General features: G+C 40.5%; 1 protein-coding gene across 1 annotated transcript in view; it reads left to right on the plus strand.

The window, feature by feature from the left end:
• The window catches only part of DNAH6 (dynein axonemal heavy chain 6), a 5,071,261-nt gene that overhangs the window by 212,713 nt on the left and 4,834,586 nt on the right, over positions 1-23,962 (plus strand). The window contains exons 8-9 of the mRNA XM_044059309.1: positions 9,886-9,983; positions 12,724-12,857. Of these exons, the coding sequence (XP_043915244.1) occupies positions 9,886-9,983; positions 12,724-12,857 (232 nt within the window). The remainder of the gene's footprint in view (positions 1-9,885; positions 9,984-12,723; positions 12,858-23,962) is intronic.

Raw genomic sequence — 23,962 nt, forward strand, 5'->3', positions numbered from 1 at the left:
TCAAAACACTCTCCTCGCTTGTGAGTATGTTTCCCTCGTTATCCTTTATCACCCTTACCTGCTGCACATCTTTACTAGCTCGGTCCCTCTGTCTAGCCAATCGGTACAGGTCCTTTTCTCCCTCCTTAGTGTCCAACCTTTTATACAACTCTTCATACACCTTATCCTTAGCCTTCGCCACCTCTCTCTTTGCCATGCACCTCATCTCCTTATACTCTTGTCTACTTATTTTAAACAAAGTTTGTATCTATAGCATCAGCTTTCTTATTCATTGTCTGAAAGACTTGTCACTGGATGTAGTAGTGAATGCCCTTTGTCACTACCACTATAGTATCACAATTTGCTCCTGTGCAATACAGCATTCCAGTTTGACCCTCAAACAATGTGGAGTGAGAAAATTGAACTAAGGGGCATCCCCTACCCATGTGTGAGTATAAACTGGACAAAGTGTAAACTTGTCAGGTACACTTTCCCAGTGTGATACTCATCAGCTGCATGGGGAATCACTGAAGACACAATTTCTATATGCGCTTTAGCAGTGATTTAAAGTTTTTGGGACTTGTCATTTTTCTCCAATGTTGTGTGACTGTGGACTTAGTATATTTAAGTAAATGGGCAGTTGGGGTGAAGCCCACTACATGCAAAGTTGCAGGGTGTGGCTTGTTCCCCAACAAAAAAAATTTTATTTTTTGTTCAAATGACAAATTCACCACCATAACAGGTACAAGCAAGCAAAATCTGAGGGTAATGCTACTCAATGCTAGAAGTCTAAACCTCAAAATGCACTCACTCGAGGCACTCCTTAAAATGGAGAACATTGACATCTGTGCAGTGACACAGACCTGGTTCAAAGCTCCAGAGAGCACCCCTGCATTACCAGGCTATAATTCATACCACACCTTTCGGCCACCAAACCCGGACCGAAACACTAAAGGTGGAGGCGTGTCCATATTCATTAAAGATATCCACACCTCCAAGCTAGTTGCTCAGCATAATGCATCCGAGATTATCCAAGTTCAACTAACTCTGGGCAAAACTGCAATCCAGATTGTAGCTTGCTACAGACCCCCCACCATGCCCCAGGATTCCCACTCCTCTTTTCTTGATACACTGGAAAATATTAAGGTACAACCCAACACTCTAATAATGGGTGATTTCAACTACCCTTCCATTAACTGGGAAAACTACTCATGTGCCAACTCTTTTGCTCAACGTTTTCTGGAAATCATCAATTCCAATGCCTTGGATTCAACTTATCCACACCCCCACCAGGGGCAGCAATATCCTAGACCTGGTCATCACCAACATGGGTGACCGGTGTTCCACACCAGAGGTCAGCTCCTCATTGGTCAGATCCGACCACAAGCTAATCACCCTAGACATCCACATCCCGCTCCCACCCCCCATTAGGAAAACAACCATAAAAAATATCTTCAAAGCCAACTTCACGCTTCTTAAGACAGAAGTGGAAAACTTCACAACACCCATGCAGATGGACAATAGAGGTACGACTGCTGAATCCTACACAAATGCACTTTATAAGCACTTAAACGAGTGCATGGATCATGCTATCCCTAACAGAACCAATATGCTATCTTCCAAGAAAAGGAAGCCAATCTGGTGGTCTTCTGCCATAAACAAACTCTACAACAGAAGAAAGAAACTGTTGCAAAAAAGAGTAAAATCCCATGATTGGAGGAACTCCCTGGTCAGCCTCAGTAAGAAGCTGTGATCCCTCATAAAATCCTCCAAAGCTAGTTATGAAAACAAAATTGCCACTGATTCTAAAGACAACCACAAAGCATTCTATAGCTATGTCAAAAATCTCAATGGCAACACTCAGATCTGCTCTGAGTTACAGCACAATGACACTAAATATACAGAACCAACTGATATTGCCAACATCCTGGCAGATAGGTTCAGTGCTAACTTTACCCCCCTCTCACCCCCTAAAGGGCCCATCTTTATACCGGAAGAATGCAAAGTTCCTGTAATCACGGCTGCACAGGTAAAAACCTCACTCTCCAAAGCCAAGAACATAGCATCCATGGGACCTGACAACATCCCAGGCTGCCTTCTACATGAACTACAGAATGAACTGGCACCCCACCTAAGTACCATGTTCAATCATAGCCTCACCTCAGGCTTTGTGCCCATTGAATGGCGCAGCGTGACAGTTATCCCACTCCACAAAGGGGGGGGGCCACAACAAACCCCAGGAACTGCCACCCCATTAGCCTGACGAGCCTCCTCTGAAAGGCCATGGAATGTATCATCATGGAACTCATAAACAAAGACATTGGAGATCTCCAAACTCTGGACCCCACACAGTTTGGGTTTGTAAAAGGCAGAGTATGTCTCCTAAACCTGATAGACTTCATTGAAGTAGTCACCAAAGTCATAGATGAGGGTAAGGTGGTTCACACAGCCTATCTAGATCTCGCCAAGGCGTTCAACACCATCCCCACACTCTGGAATTATAGATAAACTCACTAAACTAGGTATAAATCCCTATGTCACAAGATGGGTTGCCAACTGGCTTACTGACAGAACCCACACTGTGAAAGTAGTAGACTCCAAATCAGACTTCAGACCAGTGACAAGTGGAGTACCACAGGGGTCAATCCTGGGTCCCCTCCTGTTTGGTATCTACTTCTCTGAAGTACAGGCTAACACAGAAGGTCTTTGGCTAACTAAATTCACAGATAACTGCAAACTAGGAGCCATAATCGAAACTCCTAACGATGTGGACATCCTACAAAAGGGCCTCACTGAGACAGATGCCTGGTGTCAAAGACATGGTCTCAAGCTCAATGCCAAAAAGTGCATTGTCATCCCCTTTGATAAAAACTCTGTACCCATGAACTACCACATAGGCGGTAGTCTACTTAACACCAAAAGTGTGATAAGAGACCTTGGGACACAGGTGGACAGTAGTCTCTCCTTTGATAATCACATTGCCACAGTGGTCAGGAAATCCTTCTACAAGGCACACCTCATCACAGAAGGTTTCTCATCCAGAAAAAAAGAGGTCATTGTTCCCCTCTACTCATCACTCATTAGACCCATTATAGAATACAATGCCCCTTTTGGTATGTACCTCACAAGACATCTACAACAACTGGAAAGGCTGCAAAAATACCTCACAAAGAGGATTACTGGCCTCAAACAGATGCCTTACGCAGACCGTCTCAAAAAACTCCAGCTTTACTCTGTTGCATATCGCCTACTCAGAGGCGATCTCTGCCTAACATACAAAGCTATGTCAAACCCAGAGCTGTTGGACATGTTCCACTTAAAGAAATCCCAATCCCTCCGAGCTACATGCTCTAGGGACCTAAACCTTGTCACCACAATAAACAGAACATGCTGGAGGGATAGATTCCTGTCCCAGAGATTTCCCATACTCTGGAACAGACTACCTATCTATGTCAAACAGAGCTCCTCATTAGCACTCTTCAAGAAAAATCTTGATGATTGGATGGGTAATAGGAAATTCACCCCGGGGATCACTTCTGCGGTTCTGCTTGACAGGGGCACAGGAAAATAATTTTCTTGGGTGGCGAAAGCCAGGGTACCTTTTTGGCTAGGCTTGTATAGGCCCTAGGGCCAATAGCCTAGTACCTACCTATGAACCTATGTCCATTGTATATGATTCAGTTAAAACTCAGCCAATTTTGTCTTGATGAGGCATAGTAGAAACAAACTAAATGATGTAACTGCATGTGAACTAATAGTGGGGATCCACATGTTGATTAAAATATACTATAAACAATCTACTTACAGGCTGATTACTTAGAGGTTGGCTGTGAACTCTGAGAATGCAGAGTTGCTTGGAGTTGGATTGTGCCAGTGTAAAACTCATCAATCTCTGCTGTACACAGGGAGTTACTGCTAGTGCAACTTCTGTTTATGCACCAGCAGTGATTCAAAATGTTTGCTTTTCATTTTGCTTTGTGCTTGTGTGATGATTGAGTTAGTATATATAAGTAAGGGGAGATTGTGGAGGTCTTGCTTCCCAAAAAAGTGCTTTTTATTTGTTATTTTTTTCCAGTAGATACCTCACATATTTCAAATGGTTGACACTGCCACCAATTCTTTCTTAATGAATTATAGTGGAACCAAACTAAGTACTTCATGCCTATTAAGATCTGAGAATATGGAGAACAGTAGGGAGTTTTGAATGCACAAGTGTGACTGATAACTGAAGCCTAGCTCTGCCTAGCAGCTGATTGTGTATTACTACAGTAGAATATCTTTGTAGCCGGTGATACAACCCAATGGGCTAGAATGTCCCAACCATGTAGACCGTGAAGACAAGAACTATACAACTAGACTTCATTAGTATTTAAATATTATTTTATTATTTGTTTCTCACATGACTATATGTTTAAATAAATAAGAACAGTTGTTGTATGCTTCTGATTAGAAGAACAACATATACTGTCCCGACACACAGTATTTATATAGGACTTATGCTAACAGATGCTGGCAAAGCTTTAGCATGTTTCAGGCATTAGCCTCATGCCTAGAGACATTCAGAGAAAAACTGGTTATATTGTGATTGCAGTCAGTTAATATAGACCCAGATATTATGCATAAATGTATGTTTCATTTAAAGATTCAATGGCATGTTGAGTATCTCTACACAACTGTGCCTTCCTTCCTTCTGTGACATTTCTTTCCCTGATTATGATGTATGCCTTAAGATACCTTAATCTTTTAAAGTATATGGTTTAAACTAGTATTTCTGATGTTGACTTTGACTTCAGTCATTCAAGACTTTGGATCCCCAGCTCAGCTCCTCCCCTTACCCATAATCATCTGCAAAATCCAACATTACCTTAGATTTTGCTTGCCACTTGTTCAAGACAGACATGAATCTCCTTGCTCAGGCATAGGTCGAGGATTGTGAAAAATATTTGAGTATTTTAATTCAGTATCTTTCTCTGTCTCGTATCTGATACCTCATAGTCTTGACTTCCCTTTAGTAGTTAAGCTACATCCTTAGATTTCAAAAATTTTGTCTACTGTTTTTTTGGCATGCCTTGGTGCCATCTTCTCCAAAGAAAAAAAAAACTCTAACTGTATAACGTGTGCATATACAGTGGATATAAAAAGTTGACACACCCCTGTTAAAATGCCACACATTTGCACAAGAGATACCCTCACAATCTGACAGATATGGAGCACTTTTGCAAGGAAAAGTGGGCAAATATTGCCAAGTCAAGATGTGCCATGCTGATAGACTCCTACCCAAGAAGACTGAATGATGTAATTAAATTAAAAGGTGCTTCAACAAAGTATTAGTTTAAGGGTGTGCACACTTATGCAGTCAGCTTATTGTACATTTTTTAATTTTTTTATTTTTTATATTTGTCCGCCTTACAGATTTGTTTGTTTTTCATTTGAATTGTACAGGTTATAGGTCACATTAAAGGTGGGAAAAGTTCTGAAATGATTTATTGTGGTCTAATTTTTTATATCACACAAACCTGGCATTTTAACAGGGGTGTGTAAAGTTTTTATATCCTATATATATATATATATATATATATATATATATATATAAAATATATATATATATTTTTCTATATATACGTGTATATATATATATATATATATATATATATATATATATATATATATATAAATAACTACTGTAGATCTAGACATAGATAGATAGATAGATAGATATAGATAGATTTTTTTTCTTCTCTACTAAACTGTCATACATTAGTGTTTTCTCCCGTGACTCTTAAAATGTTTAATAAACTATCTGGTTTTAAAAAAATATGTGGCTTGCGGGCATAAGATGCCAAACTAAGATGCACACTCTAAGTGTGTTTGCTGTCTCGGAGCTTCCCACTTGGATAAACAGTGACTTGTGTTTAACATACAAAACATCCACCGACTCAGTACTGATAGATTTAATGCACATCAGCAAGTCAAATGGCACCAGAAATACTCAGTCTGTGGATCTAAACCTCTTCTGCCACTTCAACAAAATGGTTTAGAGACAGGTATATTTCACAGAGGATATCATTGTTCTGGAACATACTCACCATCCATATAAAACAAAGTTCAACCTTGTCCATATTCAATTGGAACTTGGATCTTTTAATGGGAAACATAAAATCAGGACTGCTCCAGTACTACTAATCCACAGAGGTAGCTCTTAAATGCTTTATCCCATTCATGGACCCCCTCAAATTATCTATGATATGATCCCAGTTACTCTAATTGGGGGTGGTATATAAATATTGACCATGGAATGGGGAAGGTCAATCTCTAACCAAATGTGATAGGTTAATTCAAGCACAAAAAAGAAATTGCCTAGCCTTAAAATGGTGTCCATGTTCAGCTAGCCTAGTACTTATCAATGAATCTATGAAGAGCCATGTATATTAGTGCTGTAATAGGCTTTGCCATCAGCTTGGTAGTTGTCAAAAGTAGGCAGGTTGATGTTATTGGTCAGGGGGTCTCCTTTACTCAGCTGGATTATTGTCTTCCCTGTCTAGTCACAACCCTTGTTAAGAAACTGGATAAATTCCTAACTTTGCCTGCAAAAATAACTACATTTACTCTCCTGAGTACCAGAAGAGAGCATAAATGTCCTGCATTCAGCAGGGTTGGCTGGATTCCTTTTAAAAGCATACAGATGGTACCTTTTTCTCACTGTTATACAAACTGAGTAATCTGGACATCAGACAAAGGGTTTAGGTTAGAGAATTTAATAAATCATGTGGATCATTAGGCACCCTTGAATCTTTTGCATTATATCTGTTTCTTAAACAGATGATGTTATGTTGTCCCATCTCACCATCATTCTTGCTGGTTGGGTTCAGAGCCGATCCTCGGCTCCGACTCGGCCAATTTACTATAGTTCAAGAGTGTATACTGGCACGAGGCTAACCCCTAACCCAGCATGCCTAGCTGTAGCTACCCAGATCTCATTTGCCGCTTGCAGCCTCAAGATTGCGACTATTGGCTCAGGCTAAGTATTTAGAGTTTTTTCACAAGCCCACTACCTGGAAGATTTACACTAGCAAATGGAAGATGTTCTCTTACTGGATAAAGAATAATGATATTGATCCCTTCACTGCTCCTGTTCACAAAATTATTGATTTCCTGGACAAAACGATAGAACGAGGGGCAGCTGCAGCTACTATTAGGGTCCAACTGGCTGTCATCTCCAATTTTCATGTAGAAGAGTTGGGCTCTAACATCATGTCCCATAAGCTGTGCAGAGCATTCTTACGAGGTACAACTCTTTTATGGCCCCCGGTAAGAGAAATCCCCCCCAGGACCTAAACTTGGAATTAGCCTCTCTGGTTCTTCCACCATTTGAACCAGCAGCATGTTGCCCCCTGAAATTTCTATGTTGGAAAACCCTTTTCTTGGTTGCCATCACCTCAGCTAGATGGGGTTTTGATTTACATGCTTTATCTATTCGCCCACCATATCTCATCTTTCACAAAGATAGAGTCTCTGTCAGAACCAATCCTTCCTTCTTGCCAAAGGTATGTTCAGAGTATAATTTAAATCAGTCCATTGAGCTTCCTGTATTCTTCCCCAATTATGGCAACAAGGTAGAGTATAGACTCCACCAATTGGATGTTCATTGACAATTACGTTTTTATTTACACAGGACCAAAGAGCTTAGAAAATGATATCAATTGTCTGTATCCTTTGCTGAAAATAAACAAGGTTCTCCAGTTTCAAAAGTGACCTTATCAAAGTGGCTGTCTGCATAAAAAGAAGCTTCCAGGGAGAGCCAGAGGACACTCAACTAGGGCCTTGGCTACCTCTGTTGCCTTCCAAGCCAAATTGCCTTTAGATTCAATCTGTGCAGCAGCAACCTGGGCAAATCCTCATACTTTTATCACTCATTACGAAGTGGATGTGGTCTCCCGGAGCAGGGCATCCTTTGGTTCCATGGTTCTGAAGAGTTTGTTTCAGTGAGCCACCCAAGAACCAGGTGCTGGGGACGTGGTCCCAAACAGCAAGGATGAAGGCGAGGTGGGACAACATAACATAAAGAAATTATGTACCTGCCATAATGTTCCATATTTGTTGTCCTTCATCTCGCCTTCCTTCTTGCGTCCCTCCATCCTTTCCTCTTCCTGGAGGATCGAGAGGAATTCCTTTCATTGGTTACACTGGTTGAGTTTCCTGTTGACATACCAGGTTAGTTAACCATGCTTTGTTGGTTTTTTACTCTTCCTTAACTTTGAATGAGTAAGAGCTTAGTAAAATTTGCATTTACTATGACTGTCTAGTGTGGGCTATCACAAATGAGATCTGGGTAGCTACCGCTAGACATGTTGGGATAGGGGTTAGCCTCGAGCCAGTATAAGCTCTCAAGCTATAGTAAATCGGCCGAGTCGAAGCCGAGGATTGGCTCCGAACCCAACCTGCAAGAAGGAAGGTGAGATGAAGGCCAACAAGCATGGAACGTTATGGTAGGTACATAACTTCTTTTTAATCTTGTTGACACTTTCAACACTTGTGTTCCATGTCTAAAAAATTATTAACAGTTTTAATGTTTTCTTGGTTTCTACTATAGTTTTGAAATCTTTCTACCTGTCCCACTCAATATCTAAGGGAATATCTTCAGAATTGAAAGAAATCATCTTATCCTTTATGAGACCTATCATGGAATGCAATGTACACATCCATCCGTATCTCTCATTTGGAAAAGCCCCGTTGATTTTTAACCAAGAAGATTAAACACCTTAAATTCTTCAACTATTGGTGTAGATTAGCACATCTTTCCTTATACCTATTTGACATCCTACTTCTTCACAAAACCAGTGGCTCTACAGACACCCATACTAGGTATTTAAATCTACATCAACAAATAAACAAGATTCACTGGAAGTATAGGTTCCTAATTCAACATATTTCCAACCTATAGAATAAGTTACCAGTACAAGTTAAGTACTACTTTTTCTACTTTTAAGTCTAATCTTGATGATTAGATAGGTAGACACACATTTACAGTAGGGTTATCACGTAAAGCCCTGCTTGATCTTGGATATGAACACTACTGAGTGGTTATAAAGGGTGACAAGAACTTTTTTAAATGTGTCCGCCTAAGAGTGTATGTGACTAAATATCTTATGGTTCTTATGATCAATTGTCTAGCACTGTTTTAATGTTCCTGTGAATGTACACCTTAATGAGACAGGCAGTGAAATGTTATTGTCCTAGATCACGGTATTAGTTATGTCTTTGTGTTTCACAAGGGTGCTAATGTACCACAGTCCAGTTTTGATTTTGCATTGCCTTTTTCAGGCATATGTATTTTAATACTGTTTACCTATTGTACATTTTTAGATGTAGTGGATTATTCATATTATGTTGTTTAATAGCTGTCTTAAAGTATCATTCTTTTTGTAAATCATTATAATTCTAATGATCTTATTAGTATATTGTGGTATATGCAGTCTGGTATCCTGCTTGCCATTTGCCTAGGTTGTGATTGAAAATAGTCCTTCAGCTCAGTCTATTTACCTGGTCAACAGTGTAATGTATTTTTTCCTGTTGTTTGTATGTTTGTTCCCTAGACTATGAAATACAATTTGGAGCACTGACTAACAGAATTTGGGCCCTGAATGCCCTCATTTTAAAATGTTATGATAGTGTTATTAGTAGTTATGGAATTCAAACAACAGCCCAGTACCAATTTTTTATACAAAAATGGGCAATATGCTTATATTTGCTTAAGTATACTTCACATCACAGTCATTACAATGCATTTACACTAAGTAAGTAGAACTGTATCATATAAATACATTTGCTGACACTATCACTGGTTTTATTTTTTGCTTTTTTGTAGGAGGCCTGCACACTGATGTGGAAATGACTGTAAGTCTTAAGCATTCTCATTTTGAGATGGACATTTTTGGAGACTCACCTGAGAAGATGACTTACACAGAGCAGGCTAACAAGAGGTCTCACTGCAGCAGGCTTACCTGGTTAGTACTTAACTAGTATTACTAATATCTTCTGTAGCACCTCTGATGTTTACTTTTGATTAACTTGTATATATAATGTGTTTGTGAACGTTTATCTGTTGATATTGGACGTGTGTTTGTGTGTGTGTGTGTGTGTGTGTGTGTGTGTGTGTGTGTGTGTGTGTGTGTGTATATACGCACGTGCATGCTTACTTGTACAGTATCTTATATTCTGCAATGGAATCTGTAAGTGTCAGTATTTTCTGTCGTCTGTACTGGAAGATTTCAAACACCCAAAATCAAGGAAATGTGATGTAGTGGAGCGCATGTCAGTATAGTTAAGTTGCAGAATCTAAATGCAGTGGTGCGGGTAACTCAGTGGTGCAGTGGTTAGTATTGTCACTTCACAGCAAGAGGTTCTCTGGTTTGATTCTCAGCTGGAGTACCTTCTGTGTGGAGTATGCATTTCTCCCTGCATTTTTGTGGGTTGCTCCGGTTTCCTCCCATACTGCAAAGACATGCATCTGGAGCATTCCCCTTGGGCATCCTCTGAAAATGGCCTCTGTCCCAATTGAACTTTCCCAGTAAACAGATGTTAAAACAATGAGTGAGAAGGTCACTGAAAAACCAATCAATAAAAACAAAATGAAAACTCCAGCAAAGTTAGAACTTCCAATAAGTGACCTCCCAAACCTCTTGTATCAGAGGTACATGGGATATATGTAAATGATCCTTATGAACATCAGGTGTTTCAGCTAACTGGCAATTCTGAATGCCCATGACTTGTTTCGTCATTTTAATGAACAATTTCAGGCCAATAAAGCCAAACCCCACTAGCCGTGGATATGCATATTTCGGCCTTGTTATGACCTCATCAGCGCAGCACAAGCAGAGTGTTTGACTAAGAATTAAAAACACAGGGCTGTTATACCCAGCTGATGTCCATTATCATTAGGGTCACTGCAAAAATATCCCAAACAACAAACTAAAACAATGAGTGAGAAGGTTACTGAAAAATAAATCAGTAAAAACAAAATGAAAACTCCAGCAAAGCTAGAACTTCCAATAAGTGACCTCCCAAACCTCTTGTATCAGAGGCACATGGGATATAGGCAAATGATCCTTATGAACATCAGGTGTTTTAGCTAATTGGCAATTCTGAATGCCCATGACTTGTTTCATCATTTTCTAGCTTTGCTGGAGTTTTCATTTAATCCTTCTACGTGGCACACCTCATCACAAAAGGTTTCTCATCCCGAAAAAAAAGAGGTAATTGTTCCCCTCTACTCATCACTCATTAGACCCATTATAGAGTACAACACCCCTTTTGGTATGTACCACACAAGACATCTACAACAACTGGAAAGGCTGCAGAAATACCTCACAAAGAGGATTACTGGCTTTAAACAGATGCCCTACGCAGACCGTCTCAAAAAACTCCAGCTTTACTCCGTTGCGTATCGCCTACTCAGAGGTGATCTCTGCCTAACATACAAAGCTATGTCAAACCCAGAGCTGTTGGACATGTTCCACTTAAAGAAATCCCAATCCCTCCGAGCTACACGCTCTAGGGACCTAAACCTTGTCACCACAATAAACAGAACATACCGGAGGGAAAGATTCCTGTCCCAGAGACTTCCCATACTCTGGAATAAACTACCTATCTATATCAAACAAAGCTCCTCATTAGCACTCTTCAAGAAAAATCTTGATGATTGGATGGGAAATAGGAAATTCACTCCAGAGATCACTTCTGTGGCTCTGCTCAACAGTGGCACAGGAAAATAATTTTCTTGGGTGGCAAAAGCCAGGGTACCTTTTTGGCTGGGCTTGTATAGGCCCTAGGGCCGATACCTTATTGCCTACCTATGAACCTATAAAATAAGTTATTTATTTCATATGATGGGACTAAGAAGAGTCAGTCCACACTATTTCTAGGTGGTTGTCCTTTGCTGTTGTCTTTTCTTGTACCTGCCATGGTAAATCAGTTCCTGGCAGTATCAAGGCACATTCCCCTAGAGCCTTGGCAACTACAGTGGCATACAGGATAGGGATGGACTCTAGAAATATTCCAGAAGCAGCAACTTGGCCCTCTGTACATTATTTTATAATGCATTACAAATTGGATTCCTTTCCCGGGTCTGGGACAGCCCTTTGCTATGAGCACTCTCTAGGGGCACCTGGATCTTTGTTCTTCCTCCTCGTTGGTTGGGTAGACTTTGGTAATCAACTTATACAGCCAAAAGGCTACTGTAGAAGTGAGAATGATGAACATATTACATTGTGTATGTTGCACTTAGCATAAGAGCAGATGTACAAAATTCCTCACTGCTGAGGTAGCTGCACTCACCTAACATCTCCCTACATCATTATATAGTTAGTTGTTGGGATATAAAGTTTTTGATTTCTGTTTTTATCTTTTAGAGGTTGAGGATGAGTATTCTCTTCTCTCTTTACAGGGAAGAACGTCTTGAAGAATTCTTAACTCTGACTGCTGATTTCCCTCCTCTGGGCTGTCCAGTCAGGAGTCATAGTAAATATGGAGAGAACTGGAACTTTGTGAAGCTGACCAATTGTTGTATCCAAGTACAATACTACCCATATAGCAAAAAAAGCTACTGCAGCAGTGAGGAATTCAGGCATCTACTGTTATTGTAAATGTAACTTATGCAATTGCAGTTTCTGACCAATTAACAAGCTGAGGTGGTATTTGTAAATTCATGACTGATTTCTTTTTCCTTACTTACGTCTCTCTGTTTAGTTTTGTTAGGTTAGCTGATTACCTGATCGTCAACACTATGCACATTCTGGCAGTGAATTCAGTTACTGCTCTACTGAAGTATTTAACAGAACAGTTAAATCGAACTCCTCCTCCAGAAGTCATCAGGACCTGGAGTGCAGAAGAAACAGACAACCAAGATATGTCTGACAAAAAGGTAGGAAAATCGAGATTTCCTCAGTGTTTCCAATTTTTATTTATTTTTGAACATATTAACAGGATACATGGAGGATGCTGTAAAATCAATGAATATGTAGTATACATATTAATAATCTTGATTTTAAATGAGATGTAATTTCAGTGATAAATGCCTTAACTTGTTGAAATATGTTTGAGTAAATGGAAAATGGTCTGAATTGTGGAAACCCTGCTTAAGGGCTTTAGATAAAAGATTAATTTTATCCTTTTTCATCCTGTTATTCCTCAGAGCATTTGAAAGATAACTTTCATACTTGACATGAAGATTTTCCAAACTGGTAAATATTTCCAAGTGTAGGGAAAGAGATATATACATACATATATATGTATATATACACACACACACATATATCTATATAAATATGTGTGTATATATATATATATATATATATATATATATATATATATATATTTTTTTTTTGATCCTTCATAGACTAGGGATATGAATGAGATGGATGGTCTGGTTCAAGTCATCATCATCATCCCCCTTTTTCCCATTTACATGGGGTCGGGGTATCGTATTAACTGTCGCCAACTCTCTCGGTTCAGTGCCACTCTCCTGCCTTCTTCAGCACTCATGCCTCACTGTCGCAGATCTTCTTTCACACAATCCATCCACCTCTTTGCTGGACACCCTCGCTTCCTCTTACATTCTTCCTGTCTGTCCCAAATCTCCCTCACCAGATTGTCTTCTGCTTTTCTACACATGTGCCCATACCATCGTAATCTGCTCTCTTTGATCTTTTCTGCAATTGGAGATACTTTGGCTTCTGCTCTTATGTCCTCATTTCTTCTCCTGTCCCACAGTGTGCATCCTACCACCTTTCTCAGGCACTCCATTTCCATCACCTCTAGCTTCTTCAACTTTTCTGCCTTTACTGCCCAGGTTTCTGTACCATACAGTAGTACTGGTCGCACCATTGTCTTGTACACCTTACTTTTCAGCTTCTTTGGCATTCTTCTGTCATAGACTACACCTGATACTCTATGCCAGTTGGCTGCAGCCCCTCTGATTCTAGCTTTGACCTCTTCCTTCAGACTACCCTTCTCCTCAACCACCCCTCCCAGATACTTGAAGCTGTTTACCTGTTCCACTATCTTCCCACTATCTTCCCATCTATCTCTATACTCAGCTTCTTCTGATTTCCCCAATCTGCTGCCATTACCATTGTCTTATCTGTGCTTAGTTTCATCCCATGTGCCTTCAGATTTGCATTCCATTCTCCTATGCTTTGCTGAAGTTCTAGATCAGAGTTTGCCTGTACTGCCACATCGTCTGCATACAGCAGCTTTGTTGCTCTGACCCCTCCAACCTGTTTGCTGATATAGTCCATTACCAGTATGAACAGCAGTGGGCTCAGAGCTGAACCCTGGTGTACACCCACTCCCACTGGGAACCCCTCAGTGAGGCCAAACACTGTTCGTCTTGAGTCACTGGGTCCTTGTACATAGCCTGTTTCTGGGACTTAAAACCACCGCAGTACTGCCCAGATCAGCTTTCTTGGGACCTTGTCATATGCTTTCTCCAAGTCTGGGAAAGCCCAGTTTGACTCTCTCCTCTTCTCTAGTTTCTTCTCAAGTATCTGTCTCAATGCAAACATCGGGTCAATTGTGCTGCATCCTGATCTGAATCCAAACTGTTCATCTCCCATCTTACATTCTGTTATTCTGCATATCCATTTATCAATCACCCTCTCCAGAACTTTCATGCAATGTGGTAGGAGTTTGATGCCTCTGTACTGTCCACAGTTGTGGATGTCCCCTTTGTTCTTGTACACTGGCACGAGTATGCTTATTCTCCAGTCATCTGGGATACGCCTTTCTCTCCACACTGCAATTAGTACCCTCAGGAGCCATTTCTCCCCTAGCTCACCCAGCATCTTTATCATATTTGCTGTGACCTCATCTGAGCCTGCTGCTTTCCCTGAATTCATTTTCCTTAGTGCTGCTCTTACTTCTTCTAAGCTGGGCTCCTCTTCTACTCTCATTGTAGGCTGTTTCTGAGGCAGCACCGCTTCTGTGGGGTTTTCCTCATTCAGAAGCTGCTGGAAATACTCCTTCCATCTGCCTTTGATGTCCTGTGTGCTGGTAAGCAGGTTGTTGCTGGAATCCCTTATGAAGGGTGTCTGACTATCTTCTTTATCTTTCTGTCTTTGCCTTGCAACCTGGTATAGTTTCTTTGTGCCCCTTACTGAGTCACTTTCCAGAAGCTGATAGAGTGCCTCTGATGCCCTATTCTTTGCTATTGCAACTTCTTTCTTAGTTTCTTTGTTAGCCAACCAGTAGTCCTTCCTAGCTTGGTCAGTCTTTTCAATCTCCCACTTCCTCCTGCACTCCTTCTTTCTTTTGATTACTTCCTGCACTTTTGCATTCCACCACCAGCTTTCCTTATGTACCTTATTTCCATACCTGGCTCAGCCACATATCTTTTCTGTAGTCCTAACACATGCTGTTTTTAGGCGCTGCCACTCTTCTTCAACTCCACCTATTTCCTCCTCTTCTTGGGGTGCTAGAGCCCTGAGTAATTCCTTGAACTGCTGTACTTTCTCTCCAGTCAACTTCCAGGTCTTCAGCCTGGTCTCTGTTGACCTTAGAATCTTCTCTGACCACTGCTTGCAGCTGATTGTGGCAACTACTGGTTTATGCTGTGAACCAACTGTTTCACTGGGGATGACTTTGCAATCATGGATTCTACCCCAGTGCTTTTTCCTTACTAGGAGGAAGTCTACCTGAGTTGCATGTTGGCTACTCTTGTATGTGATCTTGTGACTGTCTCTCTTTCTGAACCATGTGTTGGCTACTATCAAGCCATTTGCCAGACAGAAGTCTAGAATGGCTTCTCCTTCTTTATTCCTATTGCTCCACCCATGTGGACCCAGGCAGTCCTCATATCATGTTCTGTCTGTCCCGATATGTGCATTTAAGTCACCCATTATCAACACCAATTCATGTTGTCCTGCTTTATCTAGTAGGTCCTGCAACTGCTGTCTGAATGCACTCTTTTCCTCACTATCACAACCCTGCTGTGGGGTATAGGCTGAGATTATGAATACTGTCCTATCATTACACTGGAGTCTGATTGCCTTGAGTCTGTCATTAATTCTGATGATATCCCTCACTGACTTCTGAAGCCTCTTTCTCACCACAATTCCTACACCATTTCTAGCCTGTCCACCACCTGAGGAGTAGAGTCTGGATCCCAAGCCAAGTGGCTTTGTTGCACTGCCCTTCCATCTCGTCTCTTGGATACATAGGATGTCCAGCCTCCTCCGTATCATCATGTCATCCACTTCTAAGCTGCATCCTGTCAGTGAACCTACATTAAGTGTAGCAATTCTCAGTTCATGTTTGGCAGGTTGGTTGGTTTTATGTCCAGCTTTCACTCAACAGAGCTATCCCAGGTAACCCAGGCTGGGCAACTAGACACCAGCCAGCCAGTAGCCTATTGACCCAGGGCTGCTGGGCTTTTATGGCGGGCACACACTGGCCAATAGGGGCACATATACCTCTCCCACCGTTAGCATGGGTCCCTGGTGTGGGTCAGAGAGTAGGCCGGGTCCTCAACCCCCTTATCACCGGTAACTACCCATGCCCATTTTTTGGCGACAGTCAACATGACCGAATCACCTAGAGCCATATTTTACACCTTCAAGTGGCTAGCCCTGCCACGGCGCACAGTCTGTGATCCGTGTTCTCCTATCTTGAGGATACTGCACACCACAATAGATGCCCAAAGCGATTGGTCTTTTTACAACTCTTCCCCCCATTGGGCACCATGTAGAGTCTGTGCTGCTGCCCACAGTTCTATTCATTGGTGAGTTTGAGATGGGAACACTCAGCATGTTTTTCGGACATGGGAGAAACCCCACGGAGATACAAAGAGAACGTGCAAACTCCAAACAGGCATTAGTCGGAGGTCAGGATCGAACCTTGTACCTTGTGCATTGGAGGCGAAGACCTTAACCACTAAGCCATCGGTATATATATATATATATATATATATATATATATATATATATATATATATATATATATATATTTATATATATATTTATATATATTATATTATATTATATTATATTATTATATCATATATATATATATATATATATATATATATATATATTTTTTTTTTTTTTTTTTACAAACCGCAAAACAACCAGTAAGTCAGCCACGAGCCTCAATAAACATTGCAGGATATGTTAAATGTCAAAAATAAAGTTAAAAACGTCCACAGTTTAGCACTTTCAGGGAGGTGGTGAAAAGTCAATTTACCAAAACATCAAGGGTGACATCTGATGGTGCAGTTTGTCTTGAACAATTTTTAAGATCGATGTTTCTGGATCGTGGATATCCAGCAGCACTCCTAGCTTCCATTAGGAATAAGATATGGATTGAGAGAAACAACAACTACGCCCCTATTGTTAAAAGTGAGTTGAATCAGATAGATAAGAAAGATAATTCTACAAGCTTTGATGGGCAACTTAACATGGTTTTGCATTATACCTTAGATGTTAAAAACATTGAAAAGATCATGCAGAAGAACTGGTGTATGCTACAATGTGAGTACTACCTACTAGGAAATGTGGGCACTGCCATCAGTGTCCTTACATAAACATTTACTGTAGTGTACTCTTTTAAGTAACTTGGACACTTCTAGTCAGTATGTTTTTTAATTGTTTTTCAAAACGAGTGGTATATCTGGCTACATGCTCATCTTACCTCGCTTTCTATGTGGGCAAAACTGAGAAAGCTTTGAATAAGCATATTTATCAGCACGTGTACAGTATTCAACATAAAGGTCAGAAAAGTGTACTGGCCAGACATTCCGTTGGGTGTGCTGCTGCTTTATTAAGTTTAACTTTTTGGTTCTTGAACAAATGCAGATTCTTCAATATGGAGGTGACTGGCAGAACAATCTGCTTTGCTGGGAAATGCTCTGGCAGCTAAAGCTGGATGCTACCACCTTTCCCGGTTTTAATGACAATGTTTCTACTAGCAGTGAATTAAAAAGGAGAGTCAGTAGATTATGATGTACTTTGATTAACTTTTTATTTTATTTTATTTTACTTGTTGGTTCAGGTGTAAAATGCGCATTCATTTGATTTTTATTTTGTTTATTTTGATTTTCTGCTTTGTACAGATGTCTTCAGATGTTGGCTGATTCCAAGAGGTGTGTCTACCTTGTTGCATGTTCTTAAATGGCCTTGTGTGAGTTGTATTCAGTTTCACAGCTCTGATGATTTCTCTGTAGTAAAGATGAAAGAGCTAAACTGTGGATGTTTTTAATTTTATTTGAATGCTTTTATTTAAGCCGAATGTCCTGAAAAATGTGACACAGATTCAAATGAAGATGAGAAGAAGTGACTGCTTAAAAGATCGGTCTGCAACATTGGAGTGCACATGCAAGCCAAGCGCTGGAAACACACATTATAGGAACTGTCATGCATAATAAGTAGTAGAAATAATAGCTTTCCATCATAATTTCTACTCTGTCCATGCTGTCAGTGGAACATCTAGCCTTATAGGTACAGACAGAAACAAAAGGTACTGAACTACATTAAGAGACATAAGGTACACACACACACACACACACACACACACACACACACACACACACACACACACACACACACACACACACACGCACACACGCACACACACACACACACACACACACACACACACACACACACACACATATATATATATATATATGTGTGTGTGTGTGTATAATGTATTATCTGATGTCAGTCTTCATGTAATCCTTGGTTGTGGGGCTCAGTTCCAAGCCTAGGAACCAACTCAGCAGTTTACTTCAGCTCGCACCTTCCAAACTCTCTAGCTAGGCTCTACCCATAATGCTCCTCTCTAAATTACAGATCTCATTTCCCGCTTCATGTATCAGACGTGTACGACCTCTCTCTCTCGCCTTGGCAGTTTTCAGTAAGTTTTATTTTAACTATCTACTCAAATCTTTGCTAGTTTCTATATATTTCCTTTCTAAAATTCTTTATCTTGCTACCAGCTACTCTCGTTTCTCTTTATGAGTGACTGTGTGTGTGTGTGTGTGTGTGTGTGTGTGTGTGTGTGTGTGTGTGTGTGTGTGTGTGTGTGTGTGTGTGTGTGTGTGTGTGTGTGTGATCTTTCTCCTTCCTCTATTATTAGGTAGACTTTCTTCATATACCATGGCTGGTATTTCCTTTCTGCTACCTGTTTAAAAGGTATTTCTTTGTTACCATGGCTGGTATCTCTCTCTCACTTTCACTCTTTTTCCAAAAGCAAAAAAAAAAAAATCCTTGTTATTCCTTGTTTTTCAGTGTGTATCGGTATGAGAGTGGATCATAGCTGACAAAGATAACTCTCCTGTCAAACCTTCTAAGGGCACTTCTGGGTTTAAATGGTATCAGAAGTGTGATGGAAAAATGCCCAATTTAGATAGGCATATATGGTGTATTTACTGTTTAGGTGTAGTCCACCTACAAGAAAATTGTTATATTTGTTATGGTTTCTCCGTCAGAACTCTTACTGTGTGGAGAAACAAACTTATTTTGAAAGGCATGCTGAAAGGGGATTTTGAAGAGGCCATTTCTGGGTCCAGGAAAGAAGCCAGTTCGTTTTCTTCTTCCAAACGTAAAAAACAATCTCGCTCTGTTCCAAGCAGCTCCTTGGAACCGCCTAAGAAAGTTTCAGAACAGCCTTCGGTACTGGCAGCTCCCTCGGCACCGAATGGGAATAAAGACTCAACACCTACTATATCCAAGGGCACGACAACTGCTGCCTCAGCACTGGAAGTTTTGTCGGTACAAGAGCAGACTGTTTCGATTTCAAGATCTAGGTACACACCCTCGGTCGATCCTTTTAAGGACCGGCCACCAAGTCCTTTTGTCGAACCGAGACCACCTAGGTCTCCTTTGGCATTGTCTGTTCAAGCCACTAAGAGCCTCTCGGAATCAGACATCATAAGGCTGGTGGATCAGCTCTTAATGGCAAGGGGGATACCTTCTTTTTCGTTTCCCAGCCAAGTTGGCACCGAGACTGCTCCTATCTTGACACCATGTCTAATTCCTCCTCCATCTCCAAGCGAGTCATTGGAGCCCCTGGCACCAACCTGCCCAGCTCTGACTGTCTCTGTTCCAGTAAGAACATATGCTTCAGAAGTGAGAATTTCCTTGGTTTCCTCCAAGTTTTTGGAACCGGGGGTCTCCCCGGGTGGAGACTTCGTAGCCGGTTCCAAGGAGCAGGGATCAGCTTCTTTAGTTTCAGAGCCTTCCATGCCCCTTGGTGCTTCAGCTTTCATTAGATCGACCCAGGCTTTGGTTTCGATGGTTACCTCCTTTGTGCGAGGTGGCACCATGGCTGTGAAGGAGACTATTTTGGTTCCAGGCTCCCATCCATCTACCCCCTTATGTCACATAAACTTTGTAAGTCTTTTTTGAAGGGAATTCTAATGCTAACACCTCCATTTAAAGAGCTCCTTGGGATCTAATCCTAATTTTACAATCCCTTACTCTTTTCCCTTTTGAACCATCATCTACATGTGACTTAAAGTTTCCGACTTGGAAAACTTTATTCCTAGTGGCTGGCTATAACTTCTGCCAGAAGAGTATCTGAAATTCAGGCCTTGTCCTGTAAACCCCTTTACATAATATTTCACAAAGACAGGTATTCCCTCAGGACAAATCAATCATTTTTGCCAAAGGTAGTCTCAGAATCCCTTATCAATCAAACACCATACTTTGCTGTCTTTTTTCCTAACTCCTCCAATAAGGGGGAATATTCCCTACATTTATTAGACCTTAACAGACAACTACATTTTTATCTTCACAAAACAAAGGATATCAGGAAATCTGACCAATTATTTGTTGTCTTTTCCAATCTTTCCTTGGGTAACCCAGTTATCAAGGTTACCTTACATAAATGGCTCAGAGAGTGTATCACGTTTATCTGTCATTCAAGAGGACTTCACCTTCCCCATCCAGTGAAAGCCCACTCAACCAGAGCTTTGGCAACTTCTGCAGTTTTTCATGCCAGAGCTTCTTTAGATGACATTTGTGCAGCAGCCACATGGTCTTCTCCTCATACCTTTATCACTCATTACAAATTGGATCAGATCGCTAGGGTCCAAGCATCATTCAGTTAGATGGTGCTTAGGAATATCCTTCCATGAGACCTCCCAAGATTCAGGTAACTAGGGACTCTGTCCCACAGTCAAGGATTATGTGAATATTGACAACATCAGATAAAGAAGTTATGTCTTACCATAACGTTCCATCTGTGTTGTCGATCTTCAGTAATTCTTGACATTCACCTCCCTCCTTCCCCCAGCCTGAGACTCTTAGTGGATCGAATTCCCCCAAGAGTGGCTTCATCTTAGGGATACATATCTGGTCTCTTCTTTTATTTACTATTTGTCTGCCACTAATTTAGGCAATCTTAATCTGAGGTAATTTAGAGAGGAGCATTATGGGTAGAGCCTAGCTTGAGAGTTTGGAAAGCTCAAGCTGAAATAAATGGCCGAGTCGGTTCCGAGGTTCGGAACCATGCTCACAGTCAAGGATTAGTGAAGATCGACAACACAGGTGGAATTTTATGGTAAGACACATAACTTCTTTTTATTGACATGTGATTATCAGGAAGCCATTTTCAGCGGAGGCCCACAGAGAAAAGCTCCAAAGTATTACAAAACATTTTAAGAACAATAATTTTACAATCTTGAAAAAAATAATAGAAAACATCTACAGTTTAAATAATTATATTAAATTGGATATACTGTGAAAACGCTGGCTAAGAATAGATACAAGTTATATATATAATGATGATTTAATATTTAGTGAAATTTTAGCCAGCTTATAGAGAAATTAAATGTAAGTTAGTATAATAAAAACAGGAATTGCAATATGAAGTGAGAGAAAAGCAGACTTATCATATATGATGAGAGAAAGCCAGGGGAGAGAAATTGATGGAAGTAAAGAAATGAGTGCAGAAGGGAGAGTAAAGAGGTGTAAGGTATGACTAGGTACTTACTCATGTGTAAGGATATAGTTTATCCTGGTGTTGAACAAGAACAGAGCCAGCTTTTGGCTAGGAAGTCTTTCAGAATGGTTTTGAAGGATGGAATGGAGGGTACTGACCTGATGGATACAGGTAAAGAATTCCAGGCCTTAGAAACATGGTATAAGTATAGACAATGCCCAACTGATTTGATAGGTTTTTAGAGAGACGAGTTTTTGGTCATTGGATTGTAATGACTGACTGGGTACATAGTTGTTTACAATGTTATTTTGTGCCAGACAAGCAGATGGATGCTGGATGATTTTATAGGTGGTAAGGAGCTGTGTATATGTTAGTTGATGAGATAGTTCTAACCAATTTAGGCATTTTAGTGCTTTACAGTGGTGGCTTCTGAAAGGGGTATTTGCTGCAAATTTAGCAGCTTTGTTATAGCATTGTTCAAGTTTTGATTTTTGTAATGCCTGCGAGTTAGTAAGAATGAGATGGCCATAAAGAAGGGTGGGGAGGAGATAAGTAGTGGCAGGTGTAGTTTTAGTTACACTGGTGAGAAAGTTTTTGGCTTTGTAAAGCATCCCTAGTTTTTGATATAAATAAATAGACATACATATGTATATAACTTGTATACATGCACATATCTATATCTATTTTATATGGGTCTATTTAAGAAATAACACATAACCGAAGACCAAATAACCAAAATGAGAAAGACAAAACTCCACGTACATGAACATCCACATAACCAAAATGTTTCCCAGGGTAAGTAACCACTGGGCCAGAAATGCACAGAGAACATATCGCACCATCTACAACCTACTCAGTTGGGGGTCTACGCCCCTACACCCCCAGTCAGGGGGGCTGTGCCCCTCACACCCCCCTTACTATATATATCAACTCCGAGATCGCATTACAGTGGGAAAAAGGGTAAAGCTCCTCTTGTTGGCCCAGTGGTTACTTACCCTTGGAAACATTGGACGTTCGTGTATGTGGAGTTTCGGCTTTCTCGTCTCATTTATTTGGTCTTCGGTTATGTGGTATGTCTGGTATATAAAGCAGACTCATTTTATGTATGTATATATATATATATATATATATATATATATATATGTATATATATATATATATATATATATGTATATAGATACGTGTGTGTGTGTGTGTGTGTGTGTACACCCCTAGCAACACAGTTCAATGTCATCCTCCACACAGATTTTGTACCAAGGAAATGGAGAACAGCTACAGTCATTCTCCTGCATAAGGAAGGACCTTCTACAGATCCAAGTAAATTACAGACCCATAAGACTGACCAGCCTTATATACAAAGCCATGGAAAGGTTTATCATGGAATTAATCAATCAGGACATAGGGATCCTCCAAATGGACCAATTTCAGTTTGGATTCATCAAGGGCAGGTCATGTTTACTCACCCTGGTGGACTTTTTTGAAATCGACACAAAAACAATGGATGAAGGCTAAATGGTACATACTGCATATTTCAGCCTGTCCAAAAGTTTTGACACAATTCCCCACTCAGGCATAATAGTAAAGCTAAATAAACTGGAAAGAGACCTCTATATCTCCCACTGGAATGCCATCTGGCTCAGAGATAGTATGCAGAAAATCAAAATGGGGAAGTTACCTCCACAAAGAGACCAGTCACTAGTACAGATGCAGTTAGAGAAGCTATCAGATGAGATCCAGGAGGGAGCAAAAAAAATCAGTTCATTCTCACTCTATCTCTCTTATGCCTCTTTATTTATCAAACTGTTAATTGATGTACTTCTGAAATAAAACCATGATTTTACCCTCAGACTCACTGACAACGAAAGTTAATACTGCACTGTGTAGTAAACATTATACTATTTCAGCCCCAAGTCACTAGCGAATAGATTCCTCAAGATACAGCAACATAGCAACATATATTTAACCCCGCTTTAGTGTGTGTGTGTGTGTGTGTGTGTGTGTGTGTGTGTGTGTGTGTGTGTGTGTGTGTGTGTGTGTGCGTGCATGC

The sequence above is a fragment of the Protopterus annectens genome, chromosome 17.part0, assembly GCF_019279795.1.
Source record: "Protopterus annectens isolate FY-2018-M chromosome 17.part0, PAN1.0, whole genome shotgun sequence".
NCBI lineage: Eukaryota > Metazoa > Chordata > Ceratodontiformes > Protopteridae > Protopterus > Protopterus annectens.